The sequence below is a fragment of the Podarcis tiliguerta genome, assembly GCF_965153285.1.
Source record: "Podarcis tiliguerta genome assembly, chromosome: 2".
NCBI lineage: Eukaryota > Metazoa > Chordata > Lepidosauria > Squamata > Lacertidae > Podarcis > Podarcis tiliguerta.
Genome location: NC_139535.1, coordinates 117167189 through 117183144, shown reverse-complemented (window position 1 = coordinate 117183144; position 15956 = coordinate 117167189). Strand labels below are relative to the sequence as shown.

Here is a 15956-nt window from a genome sequence, read left to right as displayed (position 1 = left end):
CAACTTCTCTGCTTCAAATGAGAGCTCCCCAGAGAGAGAAAAAACCTGGCTGTTGTGCATATTTGCTAAAGATCATGGTGGATGTGCATATTACTCAAGGATGGAGACACAATTGTGCAGATGTCTTTCTGGGAAACCTCAGGCACAATAATCCTGTAGTTTCCAGGCCTTGTTATAACAAAGCTTCCATTTCCTTCCCCTTCCTCTGCCTCTTCTCACTTGTAAAGTTTCTTTAGATTGTAAGCCCTTTGGGGCAGGGACCTAGGACTTCTTTGTTGTAAAGGGCTAGGCACCTGTATGTTTATGTACACTGACCAATTAACATGCAAGCATCCACATGAAGAAGACCCACCTTAACTCACATGGACAGCACACATGCAGAAGAACTAGGATGTCTGTTCCTCCTTCCCATCCCCTGTGGAGCAACCCACTCCTTGTGAGTTAAGGGAGACTCCAAACTGTGTAGCGCACCACACCCCATCAGTGTGCACATTTGCTAGACATAGGATGTACAAATGAACAGGATGGGATTTTGCCTGGCCAAGAAGCATAGGTGGCAAAAACATGCATGTTCATTGGTCAAATTGGCCCAATTTGTTTTTAAACACCACTCATTATTTTACGAAGATATAATAACACACTGTATTGTTCATACATATCTAGAATCTGAACATTTCAGGAGTGGAGTTGCGCCAGTGGTGAGAGTGAGCGGGTGGTACATTCAGGAACCAAGCCCATTGCCTTTGGGTACCTCTGGTTTGGAGTTAAAATTGTATTACTTTACAGGGGAATAATATGGATCTCCCAAATAGCTGTGTCCATATTTGGGGAGGGGAGGACTGGGGAAAGGGATCTGGAGAGAACATGGTCAATATACGATATGACTGGGTTGCTCCGCAGGGGATGTGGAGGAGCAGAAATCCTAGTTCTTTTGCGTGTGTGCCATAACCTATGGCCATAGAACCTCTTTATCTTTTTAAAAGGATGTCTAAGCAGTTTGCATCATAATGGGGTTAGACAAAACATTCTGAACCACAACAAAAGGCAGTAGCATCTGCAGCAACACCAAACATAAATGTAGTGTAGCAAAGGGACGTTAAAAGTTTAAACCTGCCTCCAGAAGGGATGGGGCCAGGTACAAAGTGCTCCCAACTCCAGAGTGACAATCAAAAGTGCCCTGTTTCTTGCCGAGGCTGATGTGGCTGCCAGATGTGAAGTAGGGCCTCCTCAGCTGACATGAGAAAATAAGAAGAGCTCTGCTGGATCTGACCAATGGCCCACTCAGTTCCACACCCCTTACTCAAAGTGGCCATCCTGATGCCTATGCAAAACTATTAAGGAGCAGCACAACTCTCCCCACTTGTGACTCCAAGCAGCTGGCATTCAAGGCATTTTTCCCCTGACGGTTGAAGCAGAAGAACGTGGCCTACCTTAAACTGCAGAGAAGTTGGCCTGGACCAGCCACTGCGGTAACTCTTGATTGCCACCTTCACCCCCACCTAGGCATTTATAATGTTAATGTCATTCTATAAAATCAGAATTCTGAAGCATCGGGGTTGCTAAACCAGTGATTAGAGTGACACTTCTTGCAGGGAGCGTTTAGTGAGGGTGTGTCTAACCACACCCAAAAAGCCACAACCATCTTGTGGTGTGAGCACTTGCATGTAAACATAAACATGTGCGTGTCTGTATGTGAAAGGGAGAAATTTCCTATCCAGTATGAATTTCCAGAAACGCATAGGTTAGAGGTTTTTTTAGCCCCATCTCACATTTATGTGTGAATATCTGTACATCAGAACATGAGGAAATAGAACTAAGTGATGTTTCTTCCATCATGGAACCCAAAGTGATTCCTCGGAGGTCACTCACTCACCTGTTTAGCTTCACCTCGTGCGCCTTCAGAACAGCCCCTGGGCTCATTTCAGTTATCTATGCGCTTTGATCTCTAGAACAGCAACAAACAGCTTATTAAGTGGTGTGCTGAGAACCTGAGCATTTTTCAAGTGGGCTGGGAAAAATATAAGTTTGAGACTAGCTGTCTTAAGAGGAACCTGTTCCTGGAGGAAGGTGTACTAAACAAATGACACAGAACAGTCATTGGAATGCATTGGTGTCTTCCGAATGACTGTAGGAATGCATTGAATTTCCAAACTGTAGTCGATTCCCCTTGGAGCTTGGGGGTGGCATCTGGAGGAGTTATCCTGCCTACATGCAATATTTTGAGTCAATATATTTTGAATTACCGGTATGCTGACTTTGCATGCTTAGACAAATTGCAAGGCATTTGAGAAAGGGGATGTTAGACCTTCTAAACCCTTCCCACCCACCAAGCCAGCTAGCAGATCTCTGTTTCAACTCATTGGGGGGGGGGGGAGCTGCCAAAGGTTTCAGAAGCTAAGGCCAAACTAAATGTGACATTAATTGCGTGGTTGCTATTAAAGTGTCTACTTCTAAAAAATTAAATACTGTAGCAACTGCAGGGGAGGCAGATAAGGACTGAGACTGCAAAGGACCAAAAACCAGTGTGGCATAATGGTTAGAGCAGGGGTCAGCAAACTTTTTCAGCAGGGGGCCGGTCCACTTTAGACTTGGGGGAGGGCAGACTAGATTTTGGGGTGAGAAATGAATTCCAATGCCCCACACATAACACAGAGATGCATTTAAAATAAATACATATATTCTACTTATGTAAAAATACACTGATTCCTGGACCGTCCGTGGGCTGGATTTAGAAGGCGATTGGGCCGGATCCGGCCCCCGGGCCTTAGTTTGCCTACCCATGGGTTAGAGTGTTGGATTTAGGACCTGGGCAAGCAGGATTTGAATCCCCGCTCAGCCATGAAGTTCACTGGGTGGGCGACGAGGGTTCAAATCCCCGCTCAGCCATGAAGCTCACCTTGGCCCAGTCACCATCTTTTAGCCTCACCTTCCTCACAGGGTTGTTGTGAGGATGAAATGGGTAGGAGGGGAACCATGTACACCACCTTGAGATCCTTGGAAGATAAAAGGTGCTATATAAATGTAATAAATAGATAAAAATGAATGCAATGGGAGGGATGGGGGCCTTCTTCAGTCTGAGGGCCTGATTCTCTCATGCGCAATCTTTTGGCAGGCAAGGGGCAGGTGTTGCCTGCCAGTGGTAGGTGAGGCCAGAGTGGACAGAACCAGAGGCAAAAGTGCTTGTCTTTGTAAAATAGGCTACTTTCCAGCCACACAAAATACAGTTTTTTCCACACACTGTGGGTTAAACCACAGAGCCTAGGGCTTGCCGATCAGAAGGTCGGCGGTTCGAATCCCCGTGACGGGGTGAGCTCCCGTTGCTCGGTCCCTGCTCCTGCCAACCTAGCAGTTTGAAAGCACGTCAAAGTGCAAGTAGATAAATAGGCACTGCTCCGGCAGGAAGGTAAACGGTGTTTCCGTGCGCCAGAAGCGGCTTAGTCATGCTAGCCACATGACCCGGAAGCTGTACGCCGGCTCCCTCAGCCAGTAAAGCGAGATGAGCTCCGCAGCCCCAGAGTCGGCCATGACTGGACCTAACGGTCAGAGGTCCCTTTACCTTTTTTACACACACATACACACCCCTCTTCTTCCTCCATCCAAGAGACATTGTCACAGTCAAAGGACATAGTCCACCTAGGCAAAAGCACTGTGGCACATTGTACAGTAAGGCATGGCTTTCTGATAATCCCAAGAGCCTAACAAATAGGCATTAGGCCCCTGGTCCTGAGGCTTCCCCACCCACAGTATGTGAAAAGGAAGGCTTCACCCCCCCCCCCCATGAAAAATCTTGATGTAAATCCTCAGACCACTCTCAAGCTGCCGTGTGCCTTGGAAGGAAAGCATCTGTTTGACACAAGGCCAGCCAGCAGGGCGCCAACTTGGCCAAGAAGTGCCTTGGGTACGGTTTCCTCAGGTATCGCCAAAGGATGCTGACCCTTTGTGGAAGCATTTGGACCAAGAAATGGTTGTAACTGCGCAAGAGCAGTTAGCAATAGCATTGAAATTTCCCTTTGTGTGTGAGAGAGAGAGATTCCTGGTTAAACCACTGGCGGAACTCGTCAGCAAAAGGTGGAATCTGAAGGCATCTGCAGTGAAAGAAACTGGCGGAGGCTTCTCAGTAAGGCTGTGTTATCCTGCGCACACTCACTTCCCAATGAACCCCATTAAAGTAAGTAAAACAGGTACAGTGGTGCCTCGCAAGACGAAATTAATTCATTCTGCGAGTTTTTTCGTCTTGTGATTTTTTTCGTCTTGCGAAGCACCACTGTGTATTGACGGTTTCCCATAGGAATGCATTGGCGGTTTAAAAAAAAGGCGCAAGACGTTTTCGTCTTGCGAAGCAACTCAGAAAACGAAAAACTCTTTCGTCTTATGAGTTTTTCGTCTTGCGAGGCATTCGTCTTGCGAGGTACCACTGTACTGAACATTTAAAGCTTCTGTGAACCACCCTGAGACCTCTGGGTGTAGGGTGGTATATATATTCAATAAATAATAATAAAATAATAAAAATAGGCCATCTTAGAAGCTCAGAGTGGCGGCGGCAGTGCCCTGGAAGAGGGCATTATCTGTGGCACTCCTTCCCTGCAGAGGTGCAATAGTCACCTTCATTGTACAGCTTTCGGAGAATGCTTGTAGACGCACCTCTAGCCTGGCTTTTGACACTTCAGATGTACAGTATGTGCTCACCTTATCTCTCTTATTGTAAGTTGTTTTAAGCAGTTTTCAATGTTGCAACCTGCCCTTTAGGACCTTAGGGTGCTGTTAAAATAGAACTTAGAGTGAAGGGCGGGTAATTAATAACAATTACAATTAAAAACTTTCCTCGCAGGGTTGTAGGGAATATAAAATGGACTGGGGTTAGCCATGTATGCTAGCCTGAGATCCTTGGGATAAAAATGTAATTACAGTCATATATTTTTCTCTCAAACGTTAAGTGCAATTTGGACTATTGGGGCCAAACTGCATATTATAATAGGATCTGCTGGGCTTTCAAAAAATGGAAATAGAGCTATGGGTACTTCCTGATATCTTTAGAACAGCAATAGAGAGGAGACACCGTTTTCCCACTCAAGATGGCCCTTCAAGTCACTTTTTGTCTTGCAAAGAGCAGAAGTGGGGCGAGGAATAAAGATACCACATGGCATTATGAATCTTTCACCTTGAAGTGCTATGGCGTTGGCTCCCTCTGCTGGAATCCAGAAAATATATTGTTGGCTGTTAGGAAACAGCAAATGGTTTGCAAACATTTAAAGCAGTGATGATCGAGTTTGCTACTTTAAACAGTCATGTCTTCTTCCAAAGTATCCTGGGAACTGTAGTTTGTTACAGGTGCTGATAGTTGTTAACCCCTTTCCTCTCATAGAGCCTACAATTCCCAGAATTCCCTGTTAAGATGGACTGATTGTTAAACCACTCTGGGAATAGCAGCTCGTGTTAACTCTCAGCACCTGTAACAAACTACAGTTCCCAGGATTTTTGAGGGGGAGCCATGACTGTTAAAAGTGGTATGACATGTCTTAAAAGGCACAGTGTAGATGGAGGCTTAATAACATGCAAAATTCTCTACGACAGTCCACAAAAGCAATCCCCTAAACCCACTGGCAGAGGAAGAGGAATGCTGGGGGAGCGCAGAAGCAGCGCGATCCTGGCAGGGTTCCATCGTGGCTTCCCACCCCCACCCCACCCCATCTGCACAGGGCGACCCGCCCCCAGGATGCGCGCCACTCCCTTCTGGGTGGCATGCCACACCCCCAGGATGCGCCCCCCGCCTGCTCTCTGCCCCCTGGTGCCGGAGCATGAAGTTCCACCACTGCCTAAACCAGGGGTTAGCAAAAAAATTTAGCCGCAGGCCAGTCCACTGTCCCTCAGACCTTGTGGTGGGCCGGAGAAGGGGCACAGGGTGGGGAGCTGGAAGAAGAGGCAAGGGGGGCCAGGCACTGCGCTTGCCTTCCCAGGCGTGTGATCCGTAGCACATTTCATCTCAGTGGGCTTGAGCAGTTCTTCAGGCACTGAACAAGCAGCCTTGAAACGATTGTGGCTTACCTGCAAGTAAGCACATCTCTAGGGCTCTTACTGTCCATGCATCCAACGGCAGGGCAGGGTGCGGCTGCTAGTGGTCTCCTGGTGGCGCAGGTGGAAGCTGGCGGGGAAGGGAAAGCAGACTTCCAGAGGTGGCGAGGCGGGAGGAGCCAGAGCCGGCGGTGGGTGTTGGAAGAGGCCGAGCGGCAGTGGGTCTGCCAATCAGATGTCACGCCTAGTTTACTTCAGCGCAGCATGGGGACGTCTCTGCCAATCAAACCCCGCTGAGGTAAACCAGGAGCGGCAATAGAGTGGCAGAGCCGACGCCACTCAGCCTCTTCCTCCCGTTGCTATCGCCAGGATAAGCTTTGCGGTGGGTTCCGGCTTCATGGCGCGGGGCGCGGGCTAGATTTACAACCCTGGTGGGCCTGATCCGGTCTGCGGACCCTAGTTTGCCGACCCCTTTTTTAAACAAAGGCATACATGAGTGTTGGGTGACAACTTGTGAATTGCTCACAAAGGAGATACATCACCAGAAAAGATATTTGCATGTGTTATTTTATATAGAGAGATGCAAGTTTTAAAATAATTGCTATGATTTATTTATTTCATAAAATTTAATACACTGCTTGATTGCAAAAAAGGCCCTCAAAGCAATTTACAAAAAAGGCAAAACAATACAATTATCAGTAAAAAAAAATTAACACAAATAATTTAAAACACTGTGAAAAAATTAAAATCAACAATAAACTATAAACAGATTAATACATGCACCAGCTTTCCAAATACCTGGGCAGACTTGTCTAAACAAAAATGCTGAAAAGTGCACAGTGAAGGCGCATTCCCAGTATCAAGAATTCTGATAGAAGCATCGTACATTTGACCAGACCATGACCAAGTGACTTGTGTGCCCATCCAGGCTGCTTTCCAGGTGCTGCTAAATGTTGACGGGCAACGTGGAGGCCCCTCCTGCTCGCCTCTCCTTATGGTCCTTGCTTTTTGAACAGAAATTGGACCAGACAACTCTTCAGATAGAGGGCATCTTAAAGCAAAGGATGCCTCTGTAAAGTTAGGGTACATCCCCACCTTAAGTGAAGGGTGCATTACTGTGCCAGGCATAGTACGTGGTTGCCGCTCAAGATGGGTGGGAGTTCCTGTGGATCCACACACCTGTGAATATGGTTGCCACCTGCACAGAACGGGACACACAAGCACAAAGTCGGTGAAGCTGTCCCTCTCTGTGCCTGGAGAGGGCTGCTGTTAAAGGGATAAGAAAGTCAGCAATCCTTGTGGCGTAAAACACGAGTCCTTCAGAATGCAAGACCTGAGCTTGTGCCACACTTTCCTGTGGGCTGATGGCCCTGCACACTTCCCGTGTATTTCATTGTACCCAGGTTGGAAGGAGAGCTTAAATCTGCCACCACTTAGAAGTATTTTCTTTTAAAATTGTATTTTATAGTTTGTACAATGAAAGAGAAAATGAAATATACTTGGCGTCCTGTAGTGATTTCATGTTCTTTATTGCAGCTTGTAAAAAACAGTGATTTAATTGCCCCTCAAACCTCAGGCTTTTATATACATTATTTACACAATGAGTCCCGTCTGATTGGCTTCCCTCCTGGAGCCTGATTGGTCTTCTCCTACAAGCTCCTACAAGCCAATCAGTTGTTGCATTCTAGGATCCTACTTGTTCTAGGATCCAAGCATAACAGAAAACAACAGCACAAGTACAAATGACTCTGGAGTAATGCAGTTAAAATTCATGCACACAGCACTTACTTGGTCTGCAACAGAATAAGAAGGAGAACCTAAGGCTGATGTTCTGTGTCCATTTACCTATTGAACTTTGCTATAAGGAAATTTGAGTAGGTGGGTGGAGGGGAAGTGAGTGATGAAGTAATAAATGGAGATCGCATCCCAATGGAAAGCTGTGGGTGGTCTTTCCATGGAGAGGTGATGGCAAAAATATGGGAGAGAGAAACACAGAGCATAGCAAGTTCCTTGGGTTTGACTGATATCTCCAGGTGATCTGCAATAGATGGAAAGGTGAGAGCAGGGTTAGGGGGAATGAGTTGTCCTGTAATGTCAGATATTTGCTCAATTGCAATTCCCAAAATATTTGAACTGGGTTGCATTGCTACCACATGTGCAAAAAGAATCCCGCTGTTCACATCCCCTTCAGCTTAGTGGTGAAACAGCATTATCAATCCAAAACAAATTTAGAGGAATCTAGGGCCACCTAAATTGCCTCTTGAATTTTAGCAGAGGCGTTTCTTTTTATATATATACTGTATAATAATTTTTATTAAATTTTCTGTTTTATAATTTCAAATAAACATTTTACAAACTTTAAAATATCCAGTCACTTCCCTTCTTCTTTCCATGGTTCATTTTACATATCATATATCCCTGCATATTTTACTATAACAATTCAAATCAATTTTCCATTACAGTATTATTATTTACTCTGTTGAATTTATCTTAATGCTGCCTGTGTTTTCAGCTGTACCGTTATTTTCCATATAATCAATAAATGTTTTTCAATCTCCTTTAAACATATGTTCTTCCTGCTCTCCTATTCTATATGTTAAATCTGCAAGTTGTGCATATTTTGTCAACTTAAGTTGCCAATCCTCCTTAGTTGGGACCTCCTTCCCTTTCCATTTGTGGGCTAACAAAACATGGGCCACAGTTGTTGCATGCATAAATAAACTTTTCTGGCACCTGGGAATTTCAGTCTGGGTTATCCCCAGCAAAAAGGACTCGGGGGGGGGGGGAAGTAATTTTGAACATTTTTTCCAATTTATTATAAATCATTTCCCAATACCCTTTTACCTTTCTACATGTCCACCACATGTGGAAGAATGTCCCCTCTACTTCTTTACACTTCCAACACTTACCTGATTCTGTCTTATAAATCTTAGCCAACCTACTTGGAGTTAAAAGTACCATCTTTGAATCATTTTCAAATACTCCTCTTTCAATGAATAGCATGCTGTAAATTTCAGGTCACTTTTCCAGAGTTTCTCCCAGAGGTTAAGATCTATATTGTGTCCTTTATCTATTGCCCAGTGTGTCATTGAAGCTTTAACAAGCTCCTCTTTTGTTTCCCATTCTAATAACAGATTATATATTTTAGACAAAAGTTTATCTTTGTTTTTCAAATTGTAATCTTTGGTCCAAAAATCCATTCTTCCTATCTAATTTAAACATATCATGTAACTGGTGCTATTGCAACCAATCTGTAACTTGGCTCCTTAGGTTTTCCATTGGTTTCAGTTTGAGTCCCGCCCCCCACCCCTAAAATCCAGCAGTTCCCTGTACAGTGGTACCTCGGGTTAAGTACTTAATTCGCTCCGGAGGTCCGTTCTTAACCTGAAACTGTTCTTAACCTGAAGCACCACTTTAGCTAATGGGGCCTCCCACTGCTGCCGTGCCGTCGGAGCACGACTTCTGTTCTCATCCTGAAGCAAAGTTCTTAATCCGAGGTACTATTTCTGGGTTAGCGGAGTCTGTAACCTGAAGCGTATGTAAGCCGAGGTACCACTGTAAGTCTATCCATAGTAACTCTCTTTTTTTATATATAAATATTTTATTAAGTTTTACATAAAGAATAAAACAACAAAAAATAAACAACAACACAACAAGTATAAGAAAAATACAGTAAAACACAAACATAAAACAGCGAGAAATATCAAAAAAGAAAAACAAAAAACAAAAAGAACTTTATCTTCATTATATTCCTTGCGTTAACTTATTTCTCCGACCTCCCCAGACCTCCCTTCTCTGTATTCCAAATCATATATTCAATCAGCAAATTCCTTCCCTCTGTCTTAGTTTAATTTTGTCTTAATTTTAATATCTTTATATAACTTGATTTTCTTATATCTTAAAATATTAGGTCTTTTTTGATCTTTAAACCTTTTACTAATAACCTTTTACATTCAATCTGATGTCATCAAACATTCATTATCTTATAATGCTTCTGTAGGTAATCTTTGAACTTCCTCCAATCTTCATTCACCGTCTCTTCTCCCTGGTCTCTGATTCTGCCAGTCATTTCAGCCAACTCCATATAGTCCATTACTTTCATCTGCCATTCTTCCAGGGTGGGTAGTTCCTGTGTCTTCCAATACTGTGCAATGAGTATTCTTGCTGCTGTTGTAGCGTACATAAAAAACGTCCTGTCCTTCTTTTGCACCTGTTGGCCGACCATGCCCAGGAGAAAGGCCTCTGGTTTCTTCGGGAAGGTGTATTTAAACACTTTTTTCATTTCATTATAGATCATCTCCCAGAAGGTCTTAATCCTTGGGCACGTCCACCAAAGGTGAAAGAATGTACCTTCAGTTTCTTTACATTTCCAACATTTATTATCGGGCAAATGATAAATTTTTGCTAGCTTGACTGGTGTCATGTACCATCTGTATATCATTTTCATAATATTCTCTCTTAAGGCATTACATGCCGTAAATTTCATACCAGTGGTCCATAACCGTTCCCAGTCAGCTAGCATTATCCATAGTAACTCTCTTAATTGTAATTGCTTCGATGGGAGATAACCATAAACGTGTTTTTCTTTCCAGCAGATTTTAATATTTCTCCCAAACTCTATACACATTCTTCCTAAGAATGTGGTTCATCCAACTCTTACAGATTTTCGCCTTCCAAAAGACATGCATGCCAGCTGAATTTTAAAACCTGACCCTCTAAATCTAAGATGTCTGCGTTGTCCAATGCAATCCAATCTTTTAACTAGCATAAACAAGCTGCCTCATAATACATTTGCAAGTCTGACAGAGCAAAGCCTCTTTCTTTTATATCTATTATAATTTTATGTTTAATTCTTGGCTTTTCCCCCTTAGCAGATGCATTTCTGATGTAGCCATCTTTCTGATCTATAATCATGCTCCTGATCAAAGGTTGAAATTGGGTCTTGGTGACTCATACATGATCATAGGCCAGTGTGTGACTTAAATGGTAGCAAATCCTGCCTTCCCACAACCCTGAAGTCATACAGTGGTGCCTTGCAAGACGAAAAGAATCCGTTCCGCGAGTCTCTTCGTCTTGCGGTTTTTTTCGTCTTGCAAAGCAAGCCCATTAGCTGATTAGCACTATTAGCGCTGTTAGCGGTTTAGCGGCTATTAGCGGCTATTAAAGGCTTAAGGGATTAGCGGATTAGCTGCTAAAAGGCTATTAGCAGCTTAGATCAGTTGATAAGCGGCTTAGATCAGCTGTTAAGCGGCTTAGCGAACAGCTGTTAAGCGGCTTAGGGGCTGGGGAAAAAGGGGGGGGGAACCCCAGGAATCGCAAGACATTTTCGTCTTGCGAAGCAAGCCCATAGCAAATTCATTTTGCGAAGCACCTCCAAAACGGAAAACCCTTTCGTCTAGCGGGTTTTCCATCTTGCGAGGCATTCGTCTTGCGGGGCACCACTGTATTTGGGATTTGGAGTTGGATCCTTTGTACAGTCATGCCTTGGAAGTTGAACAGAATCCGTTCGACTTCCAAAACGTTCGGAGACCAAAGTGCGGCTTCTGATTGGCTGCAGGAAGCTCCTGCAGTCAATCGGAAACCACGGAAGCCCCGTCAGTTGTTCGGCTTCCAAAAATAGTTCACAAACCAGAACAGTCATTCCCGGCATTCGGGAGCCAAAACGTTCGAGAACAAAGCTGTTTGAAAACCAAGGTACGACTTTATAGGGATCCTATTTAAAGTGGGCTTGGAGGGGCAGCAGGGAGAGGATATGGAAAACTCAATGGCCATACACAGTGGAAGTGCAATCTCAGGCGTGTTTTCTCTGTAACAGGCCCTACTGAGTTCAATAAGTGGTTCCCAAGAATAGAAATCATAGTAAAGGATGTCAAGAAGAGTGAATAAGATGACTATAAATGGAAATTGTTTTAGTTTAATAATGATATTGGAAAGCTGTTACTTTTAAATTACAAGGAAACTCAGAAGGGAGGGATTTGAGGCAGTCAATCAAGATATTTAAAAAGTTGGATTTGTGAAGAATTAAATTTGTTATTATTGTCTATTTGTTTATTGTTCCCCCCTTTTCCCCCCTCCCTTTTTTCCCCTCCCCCCCCTTCTCTCTCTCTCTCTCTCTCTCTCTCTCTCTCTCTCTCTCTCTCTCTTTTCTCTCTTTCTTCTTCTCTTTTTCCTTTTCTGTTTTTGGGTATTAATCTGCTTTGTGGTTTGTGTTATTATGGTGGAAAAATCTAATAAAAATTTATTTTTTAAAAAAAAAATCATAGTAAAGGGTTGAGTATCTAATGTGCACAAACATTTACGCAAGCTTATGTGTATGTCAAAAGAACAAATATTTTTTCTTAAAAATGAGAGTGGGACTCATTGTCCTGTCTTGATAACATTGCCACAGTTAAGATGAGATGTAAAAGAGGAAATAATCATGGCAAATGCTCTTAAAAGGCATTTTCATTTATTTCCCCAGAGAGGGAGGAGTTAATCTTGTATCTATTTAATTATGAGCCTTTGATTCTCCCCTCACTCCACTCTGCTTTACCAGAAAACTCTTTTCCTCCTTTCATCAGACAACCGGGGGGGGGGGGTCACTGCCTCTGTCTCTCTCCAGATTTGTCAGCATTTTGTGGGAGGGATTCAGATGCATCCTGAGAATTTTAGGTTTTTTCAGTTAAAGTGGATTACTGTGCTTTGTCGCTCTGATGCAATGAATCCACTTTTAAAAAAGAAACAAGCCTTTTTGCAGTTTGGGTAAGCGACACTGAAAGGTATGGATTGATTGAATGAATGACAAATGGTAGATGTATAAAAAAAGCAAACCGGGATGAATGCAGGATGAATGTTCATTCTTGTGTAAGCTACGAGCAAACAAATCAGAACAAATACTCAATAAAGACTGGATATAATCTAACCCCCATGTAAACTTTGTGCAAGCCAAATCAAGCAAAATAATAAATTGGCTGTCTGGAGGAGCCCTCCGTATCTGTTTAAGGGCATGTAATACTATTAGAGGAGCTAATCATGGAAGGTGTACATTCAACCTGTCTTATCATAGGAAGCTGCCTTGCACCAAACCAGGCTCTTGGTCTGTCCCGCTCAATATGATCTGATGTGACAGATAGTGGCTCTTCAGAGTTTCAAGTGGGTGGGGGGAGAGAAAGGTATTTTCCAGCCCTGCCTGGAGATGCCAGGAATTCAACCTAGAACTTTCTCCATGCCAAGTCTGTGCTCTGCCACTGACCTGTGACCCCTCTCTGTCAGTGATGAAAGCTAGGGTCCTTGTATGAACTGCGCAACAAGACAGGACCACTTCTAGAGCCACCACACCAGTGACTGTGGGATCTTGGGTGCTGGTCTCTCTTGTCTTCTCACATGACTACGCTCTGTCTCTTGCAGATCTGGATCCCTTAGCACTGCCACTTCCTGGTCCACTGTAACCCACCAAAAAAGCAGATGTGTCCCTGACTGAATCCAGCCTCCGACAAACCATGTTCAACCCGATGAACGCACCAGTTAATAACTACGTGGAACACTGCTACCTTCGCCCCCTCCATGGGCAAGGCCAACCCAGCACCATGGTGGAAGGTCAGTCTCACAGCAACAGCCAGGGGCAGCATGGGCCAAGAGCAGCACAGTCCTCTTGCTCAACACTCCACCTGAGCCATCTGTTTGCCTCCCCTTCTGTTCTTTTACAAGAGGGTTTTCCAACCCACCCAGCTTCCTGGAACCTTTTCCATGTTGCTATGTGTGCTGAGGAGCTATTGTATGGAACCCTACAGAGGATTTGTAGAGAGGGTTTTCTAGGAATGCATGTGCACATTCAGTTTGGGCAGAGGACCAGCAGCAAGCCCTGCGAGTCCTCGTTTTTCTCTGTGCACCGGAGACAACGCCCTTGTTTCTCAGAACACACTCATCACACCCCTTGAGGTAGATGTTGGAAGGGAATATTATCGGGGCCTTGTTCAGGATTCAGGTGTCTGCCAGTACTGGTCTTCTCACTGAGGAGCCCCTGATGACATTCCAAGGAATCCCAGGGTGGACCAAAACATCCCCTGCTTCCATTAATGGCTCACTCTGTTCTTTTCCAGGAATCAATGACTTGCCATATTACCACCAAGCCAACTCCATGGGGAATCATCACACCTATGGGATGCCACCTGGAAGTGAACATCCTTCTCATACTGATGGTGAGTTTCAAGGACAGGTGGTGGCAAATTCATGAGAAGTAATGAGTGGGGGGCAAGGTAGAAGGGGGCACACTGCAGCCTACAGACTTGAGAGCACAGATAAGTAAGCACAGGCCAAAATTTTGCATGCAAGCTGGAGTTTTCTTTGATAGTTTTGCCATAGCTGCTACTCTTGCTGAAAAGGCAAGCTCCTGCGCAGTTTTCAAAGTGGCTTGTCTCTTTTGCTGTAGGACCCGCCGTGGTGACAACTTCCATGCAAGCCCCAGCACATACATCTCCACTTTGGAACATGCCTGTAATTACTAGAGGCTGTCCTGGACAAGGTCAGCATCAGTGGTCAACAATATAGGGCACCTCCCTGGGCCCACACCCCCAGTGGGGACACACTACTGACACTAAAGCCTCCTGTTTTTGCTCCTCCGTCTTGCTGTGTCAACTGGTTTACCTTCCCACTCCAAGACTGCAAATACACTGTCCATTTAAAGCACATGACTTCCCACAAAGGATTCTTGGCTGCTGAGAACTGTATCTGTGTGAAGGATAAGCTACGGTTCCCGGGATTCTTTGCAGGAAGTAATGCGCTTACACAAGAAGCAGAAACAGAAGAACCCTTCATCAAGTTGTCTCTTGATGCTCTTAGAGCAGGGATAGCCAACCTGGCCCCCTCCCCCACTAACCCCAGCAAGCATGGTCAGTGGGCAGGGATGATGGGAGATGTAGTTCAGCAACACCTGGAGGGCCCTGGGTTCCCCCTCCCTGTCTTAGAGGGCCAGGCAACCTCATATGATGAAATGCACTGGAGAATGTGCTGGGTCAATCCCATACATCTTGCCCTAGGGAGGGGAGAAGATGCACAGACAGCTTGGTGACCTGCCAACATTCATTTAGAGCACCCCAATGCTTTAAAGAAATAAATAAACTCTAGATAGCTTTGGAGGCAGGAAACCCTGTCTGAAAACTTGGAGAGCAGCTGCCAGCCAGTGTTGGCAATATACTGACCCAGATGCAACGTCTGACTAAGGATAAGGCAGCTCCCTGTGTTCTTCCTGTTTCTCACCCAGGTACTCGCTTTTCTACGCCCCGAAGCACAGCCAAGTTGACCAAGAAGCGAGCGCTGTCCATCTCTCCTCTCTCAGATGCCAGCATTGACCTGCAGACTGTCATCCGCACCTCTCCCAATTCCTTGGTGGCTTACATAAACTCCCGCTGTGCTTCAGCTGGTGGCTCCTACGGGCACCTCTCCATTGGCACCAGCAGGTAGGTGTTCCCTTCCGGGATAGGTCAGGTTTGTGTGTATTGCGGAGCCCCAACTTTTTTTAGGGCCAGGGACATATTCGGAAATCTGAGGAACTGTCCTGGGCACCATAAAAGCCTGTTCCTCTTATAAACTTAAACTCAGTGCTAGACCTCTGACAAAGAGCCTTCCTCACTTGTATGCAAAATCTATGGGAAACTCTCATACACACCCAAATACATTAGCCAGTTGTGGCTCCTAAGCAAATACGCGCCATGTCTTTGCAACACACAATATAAACCTCATATTTTAAAAAGTCAAACATGTTTTTAAAAATGTGCTTGACCTACCGTGGACATGCAGACCTGCCTGTCACTCAGTCCTCCCAACACCCCAAGTTCTCAGTTTCCCCAAACTGGCACAAATGAGCTTCCACTCCCCCTTCTTCCCACTCTAGCCATTCTGAAGCAGAAGCATATATGATTTACACTTTGGGGAAGCACACCAATGTCTGCCTCCAAAGCCAGAGCCTTTTG

General features: G+C 44.7%; 1 protein-coding gene across 3 annotated transcripts in view; it reads left to right on the top strand.

The window, feature by feature from the left end:
• The window catches only part of GLI1 (GLI family zinc finger 1), a 108300-nt gene that overhangs the window by 77617 nt on the left and 14727 nt on the right, over window positions 1–15956 (top strand). For 2 of the 3 annotated variants that reach the window (XM_083428189.1, XM_083428187.1), the window contains exons 2-5: window positions 13396–13584; window positions 14088–14186; window positions 14417–14509; window positions 15248–15443. In XM_083428189.1, coding sequence (XP_083284315.1) covers window positions 13488–13584; window positions 14088–14186; window positions 14417–14509; window positions 15248–15443 — 485 coding nt within the window. In that variant the 5' untranslated portion in view covers window positions 13396–13487. The remainder of the gene's footprint in view (window positions 1–13395; window positions 13585–14087; window positions 14187–14416; window positions 14510–15247; window positions 15444–15956) is intronic. The other variant, XM_083428188.1, reaches the window with a different exon arrangement.